This window comes from Penicillium longicatenatum (assembly GCF_028827895.1).
Source record: "Penicillium longicatenatum strain IBT 33135 chromosome Unknown contig_11_segment0_segment0, whole genome shotgun sequence".
In the NCBI taxonomy this organism is placed as follows: Eukaryota; Fungi; Ascomycota; class Eurotiomycetes; order Eurotiales; family Aspergillaceae; genus Penicillium; species Penicillium longicatenatum.
Window position 1 is genome coordinate 1,512,380 of NW_026643117.1, and position 19,093 is coordinate 1,531,472.

Below are 19,093 nucleotides of genomic sequence, written 5' to 3' on the forward strand. Positions count from 1 at the left end.
AGACTTCCTACTCCTGGCGCTTAGAGAAGTTGCAAGAGTCTAGGGTGCAACAAGACCAATTGAGGCTTGAGCTCCATTGGCCAAGGGCGCTAAGCGCCCTTGCCTTTGTACATGGGGGGGGTATCCCTGCACCAAGATTGAGGCTAACTGCGATCTGCAACATACAGGATCTTGACGTTTTTATGGGTCGAAATCGTAGCCGCAATAATCTTCAGCGACATCTGCCCTCTGCACGTGTTTCGGCCCAACCTCCTCCTTGACGAAGCTTACTCCAATCTCCATACACACTCCGTACTTATGTTTTCCTTTTCTCTTGTTACGTATCTCCACTCGACGACACCGCTTCAATTTGTGTACTCTGTAGAGCTGAGAAAAATCTGCTATAGTCCCCACTAACACGTCTACAGGAGATCGGCATCAGCTCTCTTTTTCTTTCTCCTCTCATCCCGTTTGTCACCATGCGACCCTCAGTGGAGCTTCGTCCTAGGCCGATTCCTCCGAGAAAACAACTCTCGGTGGCTTCCTCGGACTTGCCATCTTATCTTGAGTTTTCTCATGCTTGGCGAGCTCGGTTACGGAGCCCATTGTGGACGAGTGGAGAGAGATCACGGACTTGCCGGGTGAGAGAGACTCATGATTTGACTTGGGTTATCTGATTGAATTTGGGTGCTCCGTAAGCTCCACCGAGTGGATTCCACTTGCTCGGCTGGAAACAGGGTCGCCAAACTTGCAGACCGGCGATTATCGGAATGGCAAGAATCGCAGTGTCACTGGTAAGCATTCTGTCGGACGGCGAGGAAGCTGACGTGGATCGAATAACGAAACAACACGTACGGAGCATCTTCGGATCCAAGGAAGAATCCTTCAGCAATAGTGTAGGAGTGGAACCATCCAGATTGACTCGAGAAGTTGGGGAGTTGGGGAGTCGGGGAGTCGGGAGCTGGCAGAAAACCCACAATATTGGAATTCTGCAAATATTCTGCATAGCGTCTTCTACATGACGTTCAGGTGATCTGTGCACGTAGTTTTGCTCTAATAGCTTGCATCCTGGGCGTGTAACCCACCCTGTTCGGTGTGGTTTGGATCGCCAGTGCGGTTCATCTCATAGGACAGGACGTGATCTCATCTGGAGATAAATCATTGCCACATAGTAACACTGCATATAGAATGATATAATCGAATCTGAAAGAACATATGGAGTTCAAGGATACTGGAAGCTTTTACAGCTAGCAAAGTCAAATCTAGCCTAAAAGTTGCACTAGTTAACCAGTGTTCGATCGTGCTTGCCCCATCTCTTAATATTATTGATTGTTCTCCTTTGTTCCCCTACTCGCCCCGAACATCCATCTGGAACACCATCTTTTTTTTTTTCCCTCTGTAATCTTTCCCTCGTTTCTGATCCACTTGAGAATTGAAAATTGGTTCAATTCATTTTGTTGGCTGTCAAACCTTGGATACTCCACTGCGCCGTCGTGGCTTGGCGACCTCCCGTCACCGGGGATACTTAATTCCATCGGCGTGGACCCAGGATCTCAATTATTTTGCAGCCTTCAGGGGGTCCCGTGCTTCTTTCTCCGTATACCGCGACTCCTGATCGAGAGGGCCGCTGTGTTCTCCCCCCTTTTCCTTTTCTTGTTCGGTATGCCTCAATCCCCCTTACCTGTTGTGCTGTCGCTAATCAGAAAAAAAAAGTAAAGTTCTCGTGGGAACTACAGTGCAAGAACACCGCCTTGGGTGCCACATGGGGCAGGAGATATACGATTTTTGAGATCTCTCGCGAATTGTCTGCGGATTTGGCCGAAATATTCCATATTGCGGTAATTTACAAAAGCATTGGTCCCTCCGGACCCTCATAAACACCCTCAACGCCTTCAACAGACGTCCACACCGCCTCCCAAAGTACAGTCATCATGGCTACCTCGTTGATTTCGAAGCGATTGCGCTCCACTGAGGAGACTCAGGATGCGGAGCCCAGTTGGATTCGTCGCCAGATCACCTCTGGGCTGCAAGCCATCTCGAGTCGCGCCTGCGTACACCCCATCCACACCATTGTGGTAATTGCGCTGCTTGCCAGTACCACCTACGTGGGGCTCCTGGAAGGCAGTCTTTTGGATACCAAGAACTCTCGGAATGTTGCTGGTCAGGTGGACATTGATGCTCTGCTCCAGGGCAGTCGGAGTTTGCGATTGGGTGAGTCAACCTCGTGGAAGTGGCAAGCGGAGGACACCTGGGTGAACTCGGAGGTAAGCTTTTTCTTCTCGCTCCGAAACAGCGGAGCAGTGAATTAATGAAGATACAGGATATCAACGAGCCCGCTGTGAACCACTTGGCCCTGTCGACCTTCATTTTCCCTGATTCTACCTCCGAATCTGCTCCGTCCGCCGTCAATGTCCCGGTCCCCGCCAATGTCTCTGCCTACCCGGTCCCTTACACCCCCAACCTCTTCACGGCATTTTCCCACGACTCGGCTCTCGCCTACACCGTTCCTTTTGACCAAGTTGAGGACCTCCTGAAGTCCGTTCAGGAGATTGAGGACCCGTCTGCCAATGGTGCGGAAGCTGAGCCCAAGAAATGGATCATGAAAGCCGCTCGTGGTGCTGCGGGTTCCCGCACCGCCTTCATGCTGTGGCTCTCTGATGCATGGACCTCTTTTGTGGATCTCATTAAGCATGCGGAGACCATTGACATCGTGATCATGACCCTCGGATACATCTCGATGCACCTGAGCTTTTTGTCGCTCTTCTTCTCCATGAGACGTCTAGGCTCCAACTTTTGGCTCGGTGCTACTGTGCTCATCTCTGGATCCTTTGCCTTCCTCTTTGGTCTTTTGGTGACCACCAAACTCGGTGTGCCAATCAACCTCCTTTTGCTCTCCGAGGGCCTTCCCTTCCTGGTCGTGACCATTGGTTTTGAGAAGCCGATCATGTTCACCCGCGCCGTTCTCAAGGCCTCGGTGGATAGCCGTCGCCCAGGTCCGGGTGCCGCTCCTCGGCCATTGTCTTCTAGCACTCCTGGTTCCATCCAGGACTCGATTGCTACTGCCATCAAATTGCAAGGTTTCGAGATTATCCAGCACTACTGCATTGAGATTGGTCTCTTGGCTCTGGGTGCCGCGTCTGGCGTGCAGGGTGGCCTCCAGCAATTCTGCTTCCTGGCCGCTTGGATTCTGTTCTTTGACTGTGTGCTGCTCTTCACCTTCTACACCACTATTCTCTGCATCAAGCTTGAGATCACCCGCATTCGGCGCCATGTCGCTCTGCGCAAGGCCTTGGAGGAAGATGGCATCACTCACAGCGTCGCTGAGAGCGTTGCATCCAGCAACGATTGGCCCAACGTGGGCTCGACCGGCACTGATGCGGATACCAGCATCTTTGGTCGTAAGATCAAGTCGAGCAATGTTCGTCGGTTCAAGATTCTCATGGTTGGTGGTCTGATCCTAATCAATGTGGTGAATCTGTCCGCCATTCCTTTCCGCAACACTGGTAACGGCGCCCTGATCTCTCGTCTGTCGAACTTTATGGCCCCTACTCCCATCGACCCCTTCAAGGTCGCTGAGAACGGTCTGGATGCTGTTTACGTTACTGCCAAGAGCCAGAGACAGGAGACTATGGTGACAATTCTTTCGCCCATCAAGTACAAGCTGGAGTACCCCTCTGTCCACTATGCGGGCGAGGAGACCGGCGCTTTCGATATTGAGTACAGCGAGCAGTTCCTTGACACCGTTGGTGGCAAGGTTCTCGAGAGCCTGCTTAAGAGCGTGGAGGACCCATTCATTAGCAAGTGGATTATTGCTGCTTTGACTCTGAGCATCATTCTCAATGGATACCTGTTCAATGCTGCCCGCTGGAGCATCAAGGAGCCCGAGCCGGCTCCCGCTCCCCAGCCCGCCGCTCCCAAGGTCTACCCCAAGTTTGAGCCTAATGAGCAGGAGTCTACCCGCACTGCATCGGAATGTGAATTGATGTTGAAGGAGAAGCGTGCTCCCCATCTCACCGACAACGAATTGATCGACCTATCCCTGCGTGGCAAGCTCCCAGGATATGCCTTGGAGAAGAGCATGGAGGATGAGAACTTGATGAGCCGCGTGGATGCTTTCACTCGTGCCGTCAAGATTCGCCGCGCTGTTGTCTCTCGCACCCCCGCTACCTCCCAGATTACGGGTTCTCTGGAGCACTCCAAGCTTCCGTACAAAGATTACAACTATGGTCTGGTCCACGGTGCCTGCTGTGAAAACGTTATTGGTTACCTGCCTCTTCCTCTTGGTGTTGCTGGCCCGATCAAGATTGATGGCCAGAACTACTTCATCCCCATGGCCACTACCGAAGGTGTGTTGGTCGCCTCTACCAGCCGTGGTTCCAAGGCCATCAACGCTGGTGGAGGTGCCGTGACTGTGTTGACCGGTGATGGTATGACTCGTGGTCCTTGCGTGAGCTTCCCGACCTTGGCTCGGGCTGCCGCCGCTAAGGTTTGGATCGACTCGGAAGAAGGCCGTAGCATCATCTTTTCGGCTTTCAACTCGACCAGTCGTTTCGCTCGTCTTCAGACCCTGAAGACTGCTCTTGCCGGTACCTACCTCTACATCCGTTTCAAGACCACCACTGGTGACGCTATGGGTATGAACATGATTTCCAAGGGCTGTGAGAAGGCTCTCGATGTTATGTCCAAGGAGTGCGGCTTCGATGACATGTCCATTATCTCCCTGTCTGGTAACTTTTGTACCGATAAGAAGGCTGCCGCTATCAACTGGACCGATGGCCGTGGTAAGTCGGTTGTGGCTGAGGCTATCATCCCTGGAGATGTTGTCAAGAGCGTTCTGAAGAGCGATGTCAATGCTCTAGTCGAGCTGAACGTCAGCAAGAACCTGATTGGAAGTGCTATGGCTGGTTCTCTGGGTGGTTTCAACGCCCACGCCTCCAACATTGTCGCTGCCATTTTCCTGGCTACTGGCCAAGATCCTGCTCAGGTTGTTGAGAGCAGCAGTTGTATTACGACCATGAAGAAGTAAGTGCCCTACGAGTTGGATATTTTCCTGCACAGCGATACTAATGAAAACTTCTTAGCAACAACGGTGACCTCCAGATCGCTGTTTCGATGCCTTGTATTGAGGTGGGTACCATCGGTGGTGGTACTATCCTTGAAGCCCAGGGTGCCATGCTCGACCTGCTTGGCGTTCGTGGAGCTCACCCCACCAACCCCGGTGAGAACGCCCGCCAGCTGTCTCGCATCATCGCCGCCTCCGTTCTCGCCGGTGAGCTCAGTCTGTGCTCTGCGCTCGCCGCTGGACACCTTGTCAGGGCCCACATGGCCCATAACCGCAGTGCGGCCCCAACTCGGTCGTCGACTCCCGTGTCGGCCGCCGTGGGAGCTGCCCGCGGTCTCTCTATGACCTCCAAATAAGCAACGACGCGCCCAGTTCTCCCCTGGCCCGCGGAAATGATTCTCATATATTTCCTCTCAATTTCACCTTCGATACCATCCCTCTGATGCGGACTTGCGGCGAGCCCACCACCTCGAGCTGGCACATCTGATTCTGCATCTTATTCCTCCGCCATACCAAAGAGCTATTAGTTTGGCTCCAATACGACGGAGAGAAAAATAAACAGCTGGGTAACACCAGTGATGGTTCTCTGCTGGCAAATCAGCTGCTCGGTTACCGAGTCTTCTGTGGCCAAACCAAAAAGCAACCGCTGCCAGCGGATACGACCTATGTCCTGTTCTACAATTTGTATTTAGTCCTTTCCATTTGGATAGACATGCTGGTCGCAAGACTCATAAAGCCAGCTTTTTCTTCAGTTCAACTTTTTTTTTTTTTTTTTTTTCGGTTGTGTATGACTTTATTAGGTTTAGTGGAATCAAGTAACTAACTATACCAACTGATTAGATCAGTATGTTACAGTACTTCGTATTCGTATTGTATCATCTTAGGTCTGGGGCTAAAAGAGTCTAGATTGTTGAACTCCTGAACGTCTGCTAGGGCTTCTCCCCCTTAATTCAGACTATTCGCCCCCTAATGCATATACTGTAGCCATGCCAATACTCGACGGTTGGCATTTGATATCACTTTCAGATCCTGTATTTTTGTGCCATAGATTCCGTTCCAGTCGTTTCTAAAATGCTTGTTTAGAGTCCATGTTTCTGCAGGAATGGGCCACAACGAGGCGCGGCCCCCCCGGATGTAATATCAGCCCCTTGTGGCTTGTGTGCCTGGATTCTGTATTAATACTGTAAATTTGTACTATTTTAGTACGAAGTTTTTTCCCTCTTTTCTGACATGTCATTTAGACAACCGGCTTTTAGCACGAGCTGGTTCGTGGATTAGAAAACTCTATGACTGAAGAACATGTAGAGAAGATTAAAAGGAAACATAGATCAGATATAGAGAGAGGTGGTTAAGAAATAATGATTGGGGCTTGGCTTGCATGTTAGTTCCTGAATTATTACTCTGCCCTTGGCTTCCCACACTGTAAGGACCAGCGGGTCCCCCCGTAAGGGAACTCCGGAGTCAACCAAACACCAATTTGACCAAACTCCCCTTTCATAATTTTATTTCCCCTTCCAAAAGTCCTACACTCCTTTGGACTCGGGCTTTCGACTTTCTTTTCATTGACTCCAACCTGGTGGCTCGAGTCCTCCCCCTTCGGCGCCTCCCTTTGTTTCAGACTTCCAGATCAGTGGAGGAGATAAAACTGGGTCCTGTGTGGTTGACGACGTGGATGTGTCTGACTTCGCCAACTCATCCCCATATTCCCCAGCTTGCGAGTCAAGCCTTATCTAAATCGATCAAAACTGTTGGGAGGGTCGACATTCCCTTGCGACCCTGATATGAATGGCCATTCGGGAGCCATGTCGCCTGTCTCCGTGGATGGCAGCGACTGGTCCGGCATCAACCAATACCAGAAGTCGGACCCGCCCTTTTCGCCTACATTCTCCTCTCGAGGCAATCTAGCCACACCCCCAACCTCCGGCGTCCCTAGCGCTCCCCTGAGCCCGAACAGCACCGGTCTCCCGCTGCCGGGCAGCGCAAACCCATCTCCGCCCAGCTCTGTTGGTGCGAGATCCAGCGTCGGAACGCTGGGTGATGATCCGCGCGATGGCGGCCGGCGACGTAGACAGATGGAGGAAATACTACACCAGCACTACGTGACGTTTAAACGATTCTTAAGTGCAACCTACCGCGAAGACCGAGTCAACGGCCGATCCAAAAAAGCCCGCGATAAGCTTCTACGACTATCGCCAACCCAGTTCCACGAACTGAGTACAGATGTTTACGACGAACTGATTCGTCGTCAACAAGCCTCGCCTCCGCCCGGCCGTGCACCCCGTCCTGACGCGCCTACCTTCCTTCCTCCGCGGTCCAACTTCCATGAGAAACGGAACCATGCTCGGCAGAGGCTTGCGTCGCTTGTGCACCAGCGATTTCGTGATCTAGCGACCGATGTCTTCTGTGAGCTGGAGCGCCGTTTCCCGGCCTTCACTGGTCGTCGTCCTTCACCTGGTTTGCCGCCGGACCCGCGTCGCTCGCAGTCTCGTGGGCCCCCAAGGGGTTATCCCTCTGGGGGTCCGCCTAGCCCATTCCCGCCGCGGCAGGGCTCGCTTGGAGGTCCGCCGCCTGGAATAAATGGGGATGGTCCTTTCCCTCGGTCTTTCCAGAGTAATACTATGGTCCCGAATAAGAGTACGATGGTTGAGGATAGCGATGATATGGGCCCGGAAGATGATGATGATGCTCGGAGTGATGCATTCGCTTTGGATGCGGTCTTGAGCAGACGGGGGACAACTACAACTCTGGGTGAAGGAGAAAGAAAACTGTTGATGGATAGTCAAGCTCAGATATCGGAATTGCAAGCGAAAGTGGAAAAACTCGAGGAAATGGTCCGCTGCAAGGATGAGGAGCTGTCCAGGTCACAAGATTCCGATCAATCAGCGGTCAGCCATAGTGAGCGACAGGAATGGGACGACCTCCGCCAGGATTTGGAGAGCAAGGTGTCGCAGGCTGAGGAACTTAACTACTCGCTCCAGCAAGAGCTTGATCGAGTTCGAGCAGATCATGATAACTTGGAACGGGACCTTCGTCACCAGCTTGATAATGTTGTTCGGGAGTCTGGAGATTCGGACTTGGTGGCTCGATATGCCGATTTGGAAATCAAGCACCAGAGCCTCCAGAGTGAGCTACAACAGCAGCAAGAGCTTACTACTGAGGTGCGGCGTGAGGCATCTGAGTTCCTAATGGAGATGAAGACCCTTACAGCACAGAGTCATTCCAACTGGGAACAAGAAGAGCGATTGTCCAACGATGTCCAGAGACTGCAAAATGAAGTCAATGAGTGGAAAAATCGCTATGCGAAGGCGAAAGCACAGCAGGGTCATCTCCGTACCTCATCTGGTGGCCTCTCAGATATTCGAGCCGATGCCAGCGCTGTTGCTAAAGAGCATGAGCTGGTGCAGGCTGATGGTGTGGTGAAGGATTTTCATATCACCAAATTCCAGATGTCGATTGACGAGCTCCTTCGTGTTGCACGCTTTGAGGATGCCCAGGAGGTGTCCCACCATGTTAAGGCCGTTATCGTCGCTGTTCGGCACATGATTCAGGATGTGGACCAAGCACCTCCCCCAGTTGATGGCTCTGCTACTCTACGCCTGAAGACCAAGACCAGAGTATCTGCCACTGCGAACAATATGATCACCGCTGCTCGTAACTTCACTGGCTCCAGGGGTCTCTCCCCCGTTTCCCTCCTCGATGCCGCCGCCTCGCATCTTTGCACTGCTGTCATAGAGTTGGTTCGGGTGGTCAAAATCCAGGCTTCACCAGCAGAGGAACTTGAAGAGCTTGCCGACCTGGATCTTTCTCAGGAGAAGTACCCAGACTACTTCAGCACAACTGCTAGTCAACAGCGCTACAGCAACCACTCCGAATACAGTGCTATCAGCCCACCGGACCAAGACCACCCTGCCATGCAGAACGGTTACACAAATGGCTACTACGGAGCCCCGCAAGAAGACCACGAACTCCAGGAGCTCAAACTCTACGTCGAAGACCAAACCGACGGCATGGTCCAATCAATCCAGGCTCTAGTCGCCAGCATCCGGTCCGAGCAGGAACTAAGCAACGTCGAGACCCACGTCTCCGCCATCGGAAACGTTGTCAATAACGTAGTCTCCGCAACCGAACACCTGATTCACGATCGCAGCGGAGACGTAGCTCTACGTGAACAATCTGAACCAGCCGTTCAAGCCCTTGACGAATGTCGCGGCAGGCTTATGTCTACGGCTGCCGAAGGCCACCACGCCACTACCCCCGAGCAATTGCGTGAGGTAACCAATCTGCTCCCTCCTATCGCTTTTGAACTTGCTCGCCAAACAAAGGAGCTCGTACAGCGCCTGGAATCCCTGATGCACGCAGATGACGATGACTTCCGGTGATGATTGACTTGATTGATTGATTTCTTTTCTTGACACATGTGTCTGCAGGGCTTGACCTGCTTACTTTTTTTTATCCCTATATTTCAACCTTTCACCTTTCACCTTTCACCTTTTCTCTGGCTTTTGAGCGACTCATCTGTGGCAAACTGCCGACAATGTCGAAATGATGTCCTGGTACGCGTGGCATTCATGGTTTTTTGTTCCATTTTCTACTTTTTTGAATTGGATATATTTGTATTTCTATGATCTGAGGTCTTCTTTTTTCTCTTTCTTTCCTACTTTTGTCCTGATTTCTTATTCGATTATTACTTTTTGAGTATGATGGCTCCGGGATAGAGACGCCGGTCTTGCACTTTTGCACGAATCAGAACACGGAATTTTTCAACCCTGATATTCATCTTTAATGTCAATCTGTAGCATTCAAGTAGTTCAGCGCTGATACGACTTGGTTGCAAATTTGCTTCGAGAAAATAAAGTTTCAGCCTCAGGCATGACATATGTAAACAGTCTAGCTTCCCCGGAAGGAACTTCCCGGGATTATATAAGCATCGAACCCCGGCGGCTTTTTTACCTCCAAGCTGCGATTTTCCCCTATAGCTTCTACTCTTCATCTTCTTCATCATCTTGTATTTCTAAAACCTGTAAGTATCAACTCTGCTCGTGTGGATATTGAGATCAATTGTGCCTATAATCCACTACATGCCCCAACCTCATGCCTTCGATTGGGGAAACCAATTGAGTGCCATGAACACCTGGGTCCTTGAATGGCATACCTGAGTCACCAATCATGGAAATGCGGAAATGGTCTTTCATGTGTCCCGCAGCAGCTAACCTACTTGTAGTTCGGCATCTAATTTATTCCGTCCCGTTTCTGCCCCTCACTATGTTTTGCCGCCTCAAGTCAACCCCACCCTCCCTCTTCTCTTCTCTGAATTGCTCTTTCCATCCTTCCACCCGGTCTTTCTCATCCACATCCTCAATCATGTCTCAGGTTTTCTTCGACGTTCAGTACGCCCCTGTCGGCTCCAGTGCCCGTAAGTCAATTTTTCCATCTTGAGATGAAAGATCTCTTGGAGGGGCAGAACCAAAATCTGCCCCTCCATCTTTCTCATTCCATTGAATGCCATGTCCTTAATTTTTAAGGAACAATTGGTCACCATGGGGTTTACTGTTTAATTGAAACTCAATACTGACTACCTATTCAGCCAAGACTGGTCGTATCACCTTCAACCTCTTCGACGATGTTGTCCCCAAGACCACCAAGAACTTCCGTGAGCTTTGCAAGCTTCCCGAGGGCCAGGGCTACCTGAACTCCGGCTTCCACCGTGTCATCCCCCAGTTCATGCTCCAGGGTGGTGACTTCACCCGCCACAACGTTAGTTGCTCCCGCTTCCCTTTCCAATTGCTGTGTCGGGGAAATTTGTTTCCTTATATCCATTGAACTTCGTCTAATTTTTTTTTATCCGCAATAGGGTACTGGTGGTCGTTCCATCTACGGTGAGAAGTTCGCCGATGAGAACTTCCAGAAGAAGCACAACAAGCCCGGTCTTCTCTCCATGGCCAACGCTGGCCCCAACACGTAAGTCACTTTGCGACGTCAGCCTCGCTGCTGCGCTCAGATCCGCCGACCCCGCTTTAAGAAATGTTTCTAACGTGTTCGCCTTTTCTTCTCTATAGCAACGGCTCCCAGTTCTTCATTACCACCGTTGTCACCTCGTGGCTCGATGGCAAGCACGTCGTCTTCGGCGAGGTCGCTGACGCTTCCTCCATGAACGTCGTCAAGGAGATTGAGGCCCTCGGCTCCTCCTCCGGCTCCGTCCGCTCCGCTGTCAAGCCTACCATCGTTGGCTGCGGTGAGCTCTAAATCATCGGATCTTCATGATCTGGTTTAGGCGGTCTTGTCTCTTTTGAGCGTTAGTCTCCTGGGCCGGACAGTCGTGCAGTGCAACTGGCGAGTCTTTTTGTATGGTGGTCCTTTTCGCGCGATGTAATCTAGACAGTGTACCAAGCTAGTCATGCATACTTCCTAGTACAGGAGACCCAAAAATTCTTTGTTTACCTGTAACTGTGCCTGTTCCTGTACCTGTATGTGGGGCACCACGTGGCTGTCCGCAATGGGAAATCTGTAAAGTCAATCCTGATCTCTATCTTTCCCATAATTCTATCCATCTATATTATCTGACAATGTTATTTCAAGCTATGAATAACCTCTACCCATTCAGCAACTATGAAAAAGTCAATTTGCATCACTGTATTTTCCATGTCCAGTATTCCTGACAGCCTGTACCTGGAATTACTTGGAGGTCTTCGCCGTAATAGCAGTTGATACCAGCACCACAATTGCCAGCATGACTACCATCGAATTTATCTGTCTACACGATCTTAAGGAGATATATTAAACAAAATGGCAACAATTTTGCCATGGTTACTCTGGCCACAGCAAGAGACCGACGCAACATCGCCTGGAGTGCCCCCACACTGATTAGCTTCGTGCACTCTCAGGGCCAGCAATTTACTCAACTGCCTGCTGGAGATCATCGGGACACTATACTAGTGCTGAGTTGGGTGCTTAGTTCGGCACGACTCTGAAATAGCGAGGCATCACAAACGCAGTCGTGAGATCTGACATTGCTCCAAACTCCGACAATTTCATGAAGACCTAGGAGGGATTGTCAAAATACATCAATTATGGTCATGACAATGTTTTCAGAAACTGTCACTACCTACACTCTAATTCAGGTGCTAAAACTTGCTAATCCTGTGAAGTAATAATCTAATCAGTTCAAATGTATAGACATTGAAACATAAAGAAGTCGGATTATAGCGAGTGTCTGTTACCCATTAGAATTGAACAGTACTCTCATTGCACCCTATCATCAACCACAGTATTTTCAAGGCCTGTAGTAAGCCTCAAGATGACATCTTGGCAAGACATGTAAATGGTATGATCAATCGGCAATTCAAACTGGGTTTCCTTGGTTAACCCCAGCACATCTACTACAAGAGATCCATCTGGTAAGATGTCCTTTTCCTCAGTCCTGATCCTCTCAATACTGTACATGAGCGTGCTTGTCGTTCGATTCGAGGCTGAGGCAGTTTCCATATCGAAATGAACTTCAAGTCGGCCGCAGACAAAGATTGCTGGGTTTTGGATGCTTGGTTTACACGGAATTACTTCTTGCAGGGCTAATTTATGGCTCAAAGCTGGGGAGTCTGTTGAGTCTGTCGATGATGCAAGTTGTTTTGTCATGCATTCTTCAGCAACCGAGAGCTGTAGGTTATGTGAAATGGGATCTGAAGGTGATTCACTTTTTGTTGTCGATGAAACAGAAAGTGGCACCAAAAGAGTGCTTTCCAAAGGGGGTTGGGGATTGATCTCTCCATGGCCTGCAACCCTCGCATCTATTGTTTTTCGAGCCTGGTTAAGAAGCCATTGATTGAATTCTTTCTGCAGTCCTCTCATATGCAAGAGATTGGGTAGCCTCCAGCCGGGGTATAGTCGTCCATGGGTTCGTGATGTGTGCATTTTTCCATGCGTCGCGATAAAAGCATTGCAAAGGAAGCATGCGTCCTTGCTTGATGCAATGACTCGAGGAAACAATTCAGGCGTTGATTTAGATTCACAATAGGCAATTAGCTGGATCTCAGAGTGGATCTTTGACTCTTTCATGGTTCTCTGTGTTTCTTCCGAAAATTCCTTACTACAAGACGAGTTCTTAGGAAATTTCATGTATCGAGATATTTTGGTGACATCATATCGATGGCCATTTATGAGACCTAGGCGTTGTGGGATTTTGTGGAATTCTGGAAGGTAGCTGGGGTCGTTCAGCCTGTCGTATGCCTCTGGGGGGAGAGTGGCTAGCTGAGGCTTCATATTTCGTACCACAGGGTATTTTTTGGCGATACGGTATAACACTTCAGCTGCCTCATGATTTCTGGCCACTTTACTAATGATGTTGATGAGGCTGCTTGCAAAGCATGAATCCTGGACTATCCCAGATTTACCGGTCGGAATGAGGTGCAATAGATCAGATAGACTCGGTACCTCGTTCAAACTTCGAATTGCCCCTAAAATCTCAGCCAGGCGAGATTCAACCTGGTGATTGAGCCAGTTATTAACCAATCGTATCACTTCTTTGGACACTGATATAAACTGAGTTGAGGAGACCACCAAGGTGGAATTTCGGAACTTGTGAGGGTTAATGAGCCGGACCCCCTCTATTGCTCTCTGCAATAGCTCTTTGATTGACGATCTGGTTCCATGTCTTTTGCTCGGAGCTAGACGTAACCGACAAAGTATCCTAGAGGAGCACATTACAACGATTGATTTGAGAACTTCAGCCTTAATTTCCGCGGAGCTACCATGTCCTATTTGAGATTAATACAAATGCATGAAAGCCGAGAAAAAAAAGCATACGTACGACTGTAATTTGCCTTATGAAGAGCGTCAAAAACGCCTTCGAAGTTTCCTTTGATGAGCTGAAGTGTGCCATCACCGTCATTCCAGGTGCATTTGTTGACTGCCAAGAGAACCTTTAAATTATTTCCTGTTCGATCTTGTTCCACGCAAATTGCAGGGATATGATCTGGGCCATCCCTCCTTTTGGATAGGAAGGCAAGTATCTCCACCAAGTCGCGCTCCTTCGAGAATGGCAATATGTAATTTTGGTCGGATGACGTGAGTTGACTTGTCCGCTTTTGACTTGGTGGTTCTGGGACTTCATGAAGCAGATAATTGAGTACAATCGACTCAGCGCAAAGCACATTGGAGGCTTGAAATTCTGGAGACATGTCGAAGTGTCACATACCACGAAAATTCTGAATGAGATGAACAAGTTTCTGGAAGTATGTAATAAACTGAGGATTTGTGCTGGTTCGATCAGAGAGAAAATTGGAAAGCAGAGCAATATTTTCATAGTAGAGACAAATGGCAGCCTATGCGGTTCGATAGGTCAAAGCGTGATGGAATCGATATTACTTATCATATGTGCTTCATACACTCCGCACAGCTAGGTCTACCAAGCTCACAGTGACTCCAAAAAAATCACTCATCACATAGGTCCTTCTTTCACTCACCCATAATCCTCGCTAATTAGAAACCTTGGTGGCTAAAGGCTATTCCTGCACGAAGAGTACGTGTACAGGTTAAAGCGGGACCAAAGCAGCAATCCTTGTATTGTGAAACGAGTATGGCTTTTTTTAGAAGCTGTGAGAGGATTCCCAACATTCTAAGGATGCAAAGTAAAGTTATTAACTCTTGGACGCGGGGTGATGCGACAAGGATGCTTGCCAAGCAAAGTGCGCGAAATCCACAGTGGCCCTTTTGCCTGAGATGTTTGTATCGATTTGGAACGTTCATCGCGAGATGGCCATGCTTTCCTGCGCAATATATCATATTCGAAAAATTTTAACCTTGGAACATGAATCAAGATACCGATAGCCACCCTTATATCGACTAGCGTCTCTTGGAACTGGAGGTAGACAAAGAGGAAGACCATGTGAATGTGACACTAATTTGCGAAAGTGTTGTACTAGGAGATTGAAGATGATCGTGGAGGCTGTTTGTACATCACAGATCGGCCTAATTTTCTCGCTTTAGTAGTTACTTGATCTCGCCTAAATGGAATATTACGCTATAGACCCTTTTAATGCGTAGAATTAACTGCCCCAATCCAGATCGCTAAAGTAGATAAGAGAGCAGCCATGGCTAGAACTAAGCTGGGTGCGCCCTGTGAAACGTTTCATGTCTTAGAAAAAAAAAAATTAAAGAACCTTTCAGACGTAGCAATTATCTAGTGGTGGCGTGGGTGCATTTTCTGGTCTAAGACTCGGACTCCAAGGCCTGTTTAATTTAATTTCATAGGCGACTCCTTTATTACGAAGAAGCGCATACAGGCTCGTTTCGGCTCTGCATTTCAGCGATCCAGTAAGGGTGCTAGGAGGAGGTAAGGATAATCACTGGTGCTTAATACTCCTGCCTCAGGGCTCATTTCACCGCAAATATCAGGAAGGTGGGAAGATGCACTACCCAAGATTAGGACTAATCCCTGTTCAGGTCATCTTGCATGAGAACAAAGAAGCTGATCAATGCAGTTTGCGATTATTGCAGCATCCATGGACCCTGAGTTCAACAGATACGACTCCGTAGACAGAGAGCATAACTTAATCTTGGCAACACTAGCGGGCAGTCAAAGATAGGCAACTGGTCAAAAACGAGGGTAATGGGCAACTGGTCGGACATGAGGGCAATTAAGAGACGGATTGGGCTGAATGGGCATGTAAACGTTATGAAAACACTAGATAGCTGCCGTTACGGCCGTCTCCGACTCGGGAAGACCCTAGAAAGGCTAACATTCGAGTATAATGCATCTCTCTCTCTCTCTCTCTCTCTCTCTCTCTCTCTCTAATCTTGGCAACATGCGGGTGGTGTAGTCACTAGCGAAATCTGCTTCCGCCCTGAACACTCAAGATTGATTCAAGCTATATCCCTGGTCTGAGAATTCACCTCAAGGGCAGTGCTACTTTCCTCATTCTCGGCTCTCGAGTATGTCATGCTGTCCTATTAAGCGTGAGAATCGAGAGCTATATTCCACGAAACCTCTGCTGCCCATGATTCAATCAGTAAAGATCATTGTTTTGCAGGTGATGAACTAGACTCAGACTTGTCCAAGTTTTGCCAGCTTTTGAATGGATGGGTAGCAACGAGAATTGACAGAGCTATGGAACGATATCTCAATATTCCCAAGCAAATTACATGGTCAGATTGCCTAACCCCTTTAGAGTACAGTGTACCTTTGAAGTGGGCCAGGCAAAGGATGTATGCTCCGCGTACGATACGTACTGTACTAGAGCTGGGCCAAGACTGCTTTCGGCGTGCAGGCCACCACAAAGCAAGCTTTTGAAGAAAGCCAAACTAGCATGTAATCACTCAGACTACATATTACTTCATAAGCTCGCATCTGAATCAATAATCTGTTAGATAGAGACGTTACAGCCGAAAATAAGATACTTGCATGCTTTGATGTATGATAGACTTGGATTTATAAACATTCTGCGACTACTGCCGAGCCATCTATCAAACAGACCATGCCACGCAAGTAAAACCATGAGTCACAAATAACTGGGAGCTACCAGCTGTTGAATTACACATTTTCATTCTCAAAGATCAATATCACTAGCTGGCCGAGCGATATTCAATCGCCAATGGTGCCGATTAACCGGGTCCTTTTGATATAGATTGATTTCAAAGAACTTGTCATGCGTCGTGCACTTGAAGTTCTTGTACCTATGTCCCATGAGCTTGCTATAATTCCCTGTAACTAGACATCGGATATCCATTGAACATACGAATTGAGCTTTTGAAAGTTTCCAGCAATCAAGTCTTGCTCGGTAATCTCCACAAAATCACCCCCACTACTTTCTTCGGGGTTAGGGATGAAATATCTTTTGGCCTCGAGAGCACCAAAATTGATTTGTCGGACAAATTGAACCGCGTAAGAGGGCAGCCTATCCGGATCCTGGAAAAAAGAAGCTGAAGCAGCAGAGGGAGATGATTCGGACCTTTTAGCCCAAGCAATGAATGGGCTAAACTTGGCCTCGTGAGCAAGATGGGCCGGCCGATAAGGAGATGGGGAAGAGCAACAGAAAATGGAAGACATAGTTAGAGAGTAACTTCTCAGCTTGGTGAATTTGGTCTTTCAATGGTCGTGATTTCTTTTCTGCTCGCGGATTTCCATTGACTTTATATGCTCTTCATGTCAGTTTCATCGAGTCCGATGCCGACCTTTAATTGACCCAATTAGCTTTGCTGAAAGTTTGACATAGAATGACAACCATGTGCATGTTCTAGCCTTTTCATTTGGAAAGTTTTCAATTGAGGTGGTTTTGCGCGAGCCAGTTGATCAATTACAGTTCTTCATTTTGAGGCCCCCTTCTGATCGGCCCTGTCGATGCCCCATTCATATCTCCCCCACACATGATCTCCAGATCGAAAGACGGAATTTCTGCTCGATAGCTTGGTTGATGTGCGACATGGATTACCTTCTCCAATCAGGACACTGCATTTTGAGGCCCCCCTCGCACGGTCCCACTGGTGGCTGATAGCATCTCGGGGTAGTGACTGGAGTCACATACTCGATCCTAGCTGGTCAAATCGAGCGTAACACTCAAAAGTATAAAAGCCTGGTGATTTCACTCCTAATGCCGTTTTTCTTCTCTTCCCCAGGGGCAGCGGGCCTGTCATCCTCACTCGTTACTTCACTCGCTGCCACTGCCGCTCCTTTTTCTTGCTTTTGAATTTGCGTCCTTATTGTCTCCTTCATTCGTTCATTGAGAGATTTTTCTTCTCTGTGTTGCTCTAGGCGAGAGGCTGGCTTCTAAGCTCTCTTGTCTATAATATCCAATCAGTGGTCGGTCTCTATACTGGGGTTAAAACGGTGAAACTACTTGTTCCACTTTTTTCCGCCGCGGAGACACATACCAGAAGCACCAACACAAGTCACCGACCGGGGTTCCAGCTTTGTTCATCAACTAAAGCTACAGTTTTTCAATGCTGGGCTTGCCCTGCCAGAGTGGCTATCCGTCGGAAGCAATGGTCCACTTCCCGAGTTCATACCCCCCCAGTCCTTCGATACGACCAATGATGAAGAGCAACATCAGCAGCAAAGTACTTTGCAACAATCAGAAGATTATTCTCAAAATGAGCAAGTAGGAGAAGCGGACATCGTTTCAGACGTGCTTTTGGCCTCGTCAAGATCTACCCGGTATATCTCATCTTCCACGGCAGCCAACGTCTCTTCGCTACAGTTTCCGCACTGCCCAAGAGAATTTCCAAGCCCCGGACCGCTCAAGTATGTCTTTTTTTTGTCTTTAAAGTGCACTATCATGCTCCCAACACTAATCCACTTACTTAATAGCAAGCACATTAAAACACATACACGTCCCTTCAAGTGTTCCATCGCCGCCTGCACCAAGGATTTTCCAAGGCAGAAAGAACTCACGCGGCACATGGAAACGGTACATAGGGATCAAATGCCGGCTGGGAAGATCATGGTCCATTGTCCTTTTTCTAACTGTGAGCATTCTGTGAACGGAAAGAAAAAGTCAATGCGGCAACAAGATAATCTCTAGCGCCATATTAGAACCCAGCACCAACCAGACATTGGATGGCCATCCTTGGGTCGGCTCAAATAATGTGTTTTCACGTGTAATGAGTTTAAATCGGATCCTTGATCGAGGCGATTCTGCCTCTAGATATACTCTTTGAAGTCACTCTATTACTGCCTTTCTCTACTAATTCCTACAATATTGTTTACTTTTGGTTCTAATTGTCGGGTGTAAGTGCCGACTTATCAAGTTGGAACGTTTATATGTAGATTAAACGTTCAAGAAGGAACTTGAACCTCCAGGGCTAGCGCCGCCCTTTTTGCCCTTGGCGAATTTAAATCATTCATCTGGTTTGTCTACTTTTCCTGGTGACCTGCTTTGATTTGACAAAGCCAATCTCTATATTGGAATTTTTTTAATGAGCTGCTTTGGGTGGCCCCAATGGTTGACCCCTTCGATAGAGTTTTCCAATATCTGAATTAGCCCAGCAGGCATGGTCATTCAGATAAGCATTACTCAAAGCCGTCATATCTACTGACTCAGATGGGTCTTCCCGGGCATAGCGAAC

The 19,093-nt window shown here is 48.7% G+C and overlaps 5 protein-coding genes across 5 annotated transcripts; 3 read left to right on the forward strand and 2 right to left on the reverse strand.

Annotated features, from left to right (window-relative positions):
• Window positions 1-1,910: 1,910 nt before the first annotated feature.
• Window positions 1,911-5,397, forward strand: hmg1 (HMG-CoA reductase; the record flags this gene model as incomplete). The annotated part of the gene is made up of 3 exons (XM_057110984.1): window positions 1,911-2,243; window positions 2,300-5,001; window positions 5,061-5,397. 3 exons carry the CDS (start codon window positions 1,911-1,913, stop codon window positions 5,395-5,397), a joined length of 3,372 nt encoding a protein of 1,123 aa, XP_056978210.1.
• Window positions 5,398-6,822: 1,425 nt separating this feature from the next.
• N7484_000564 (putative cell polarity protein) lies at window positions 6,823-9,420 on the forward strand (the record flags this gene model as incomplete). Its single annotated transcript, XM_057110985.1, has 1 exon — window positions 6,823-9,420. The coding sequence occupies one exon, from the start codon at window positions 6,823-6,825 to the stop codon at window positions 9,418-9,420; it is 2,598 nt and encodes an 865-aa protein (XP_056978211.1).
• A 982-nt stretch (window positions 9,421-10,402) lies between these two features.
• On the forward strand, window positions 10,403-11,284 carry cyp4 (peptidyl-prolyl cis-trans isomerase; the record flags this gene model as incomplete). Its single annotated transcript, XM_057110986.1, has 4 exons — window positions 10,403-10,454; window positions 10,626-10,795; window positions 10,893-10,999; window positions 11,098-11,284. 4 exons carry the CDS (start codon window positions 10,403-10,405, stop codon window positions 11,282-11,284), a joined length of 516 nt encoding a protein of 171 aa, XP_056978212.1.
• Window positions 11,285-12,280: 996 nt separating this feature from the next.
• Window positions 12,281-14,211, reverse strand: N7484_000566 (nucleic acid/nucleotide deaminase domain-containing protein; the record flags this gene model as incomplete). The annotated part of the gene is made up of 2 exons (XM_057110987.1): window positions 12,281-13,788; window positions 13,842-14,211. 2 exons carry the CDS (start codon window positions 14,209-14,211, stop codon window positions 12,281-12,283), a joined length of 1,878 nt encoding a protein of 625 aa, XP_056978213.1.
• A 2,367-nt stretch (window positions 14,212-16,578) lies between these two features.
• On the reverse strand, window positions 16,579-17,078 carry N7484_000567 (uncharacterized protein; the record flags this gene model as incomplete). Its single annotated transcript, XM_057110988.1, has 2 exons — window positions 16,579-16,705; window positions 16,768-17,078. The coding sequence occupies 2 exons, from the start codon at window positions 17,076-17,078 to the stop codon at window positions 16,579-16,581; spliced, it is 438 nt and encodes a 145-aa protein (XP_056978214.1).
• Between the last annotated feature and the right edge of the window lie 2,015 nt (window positions 17,079-19,093).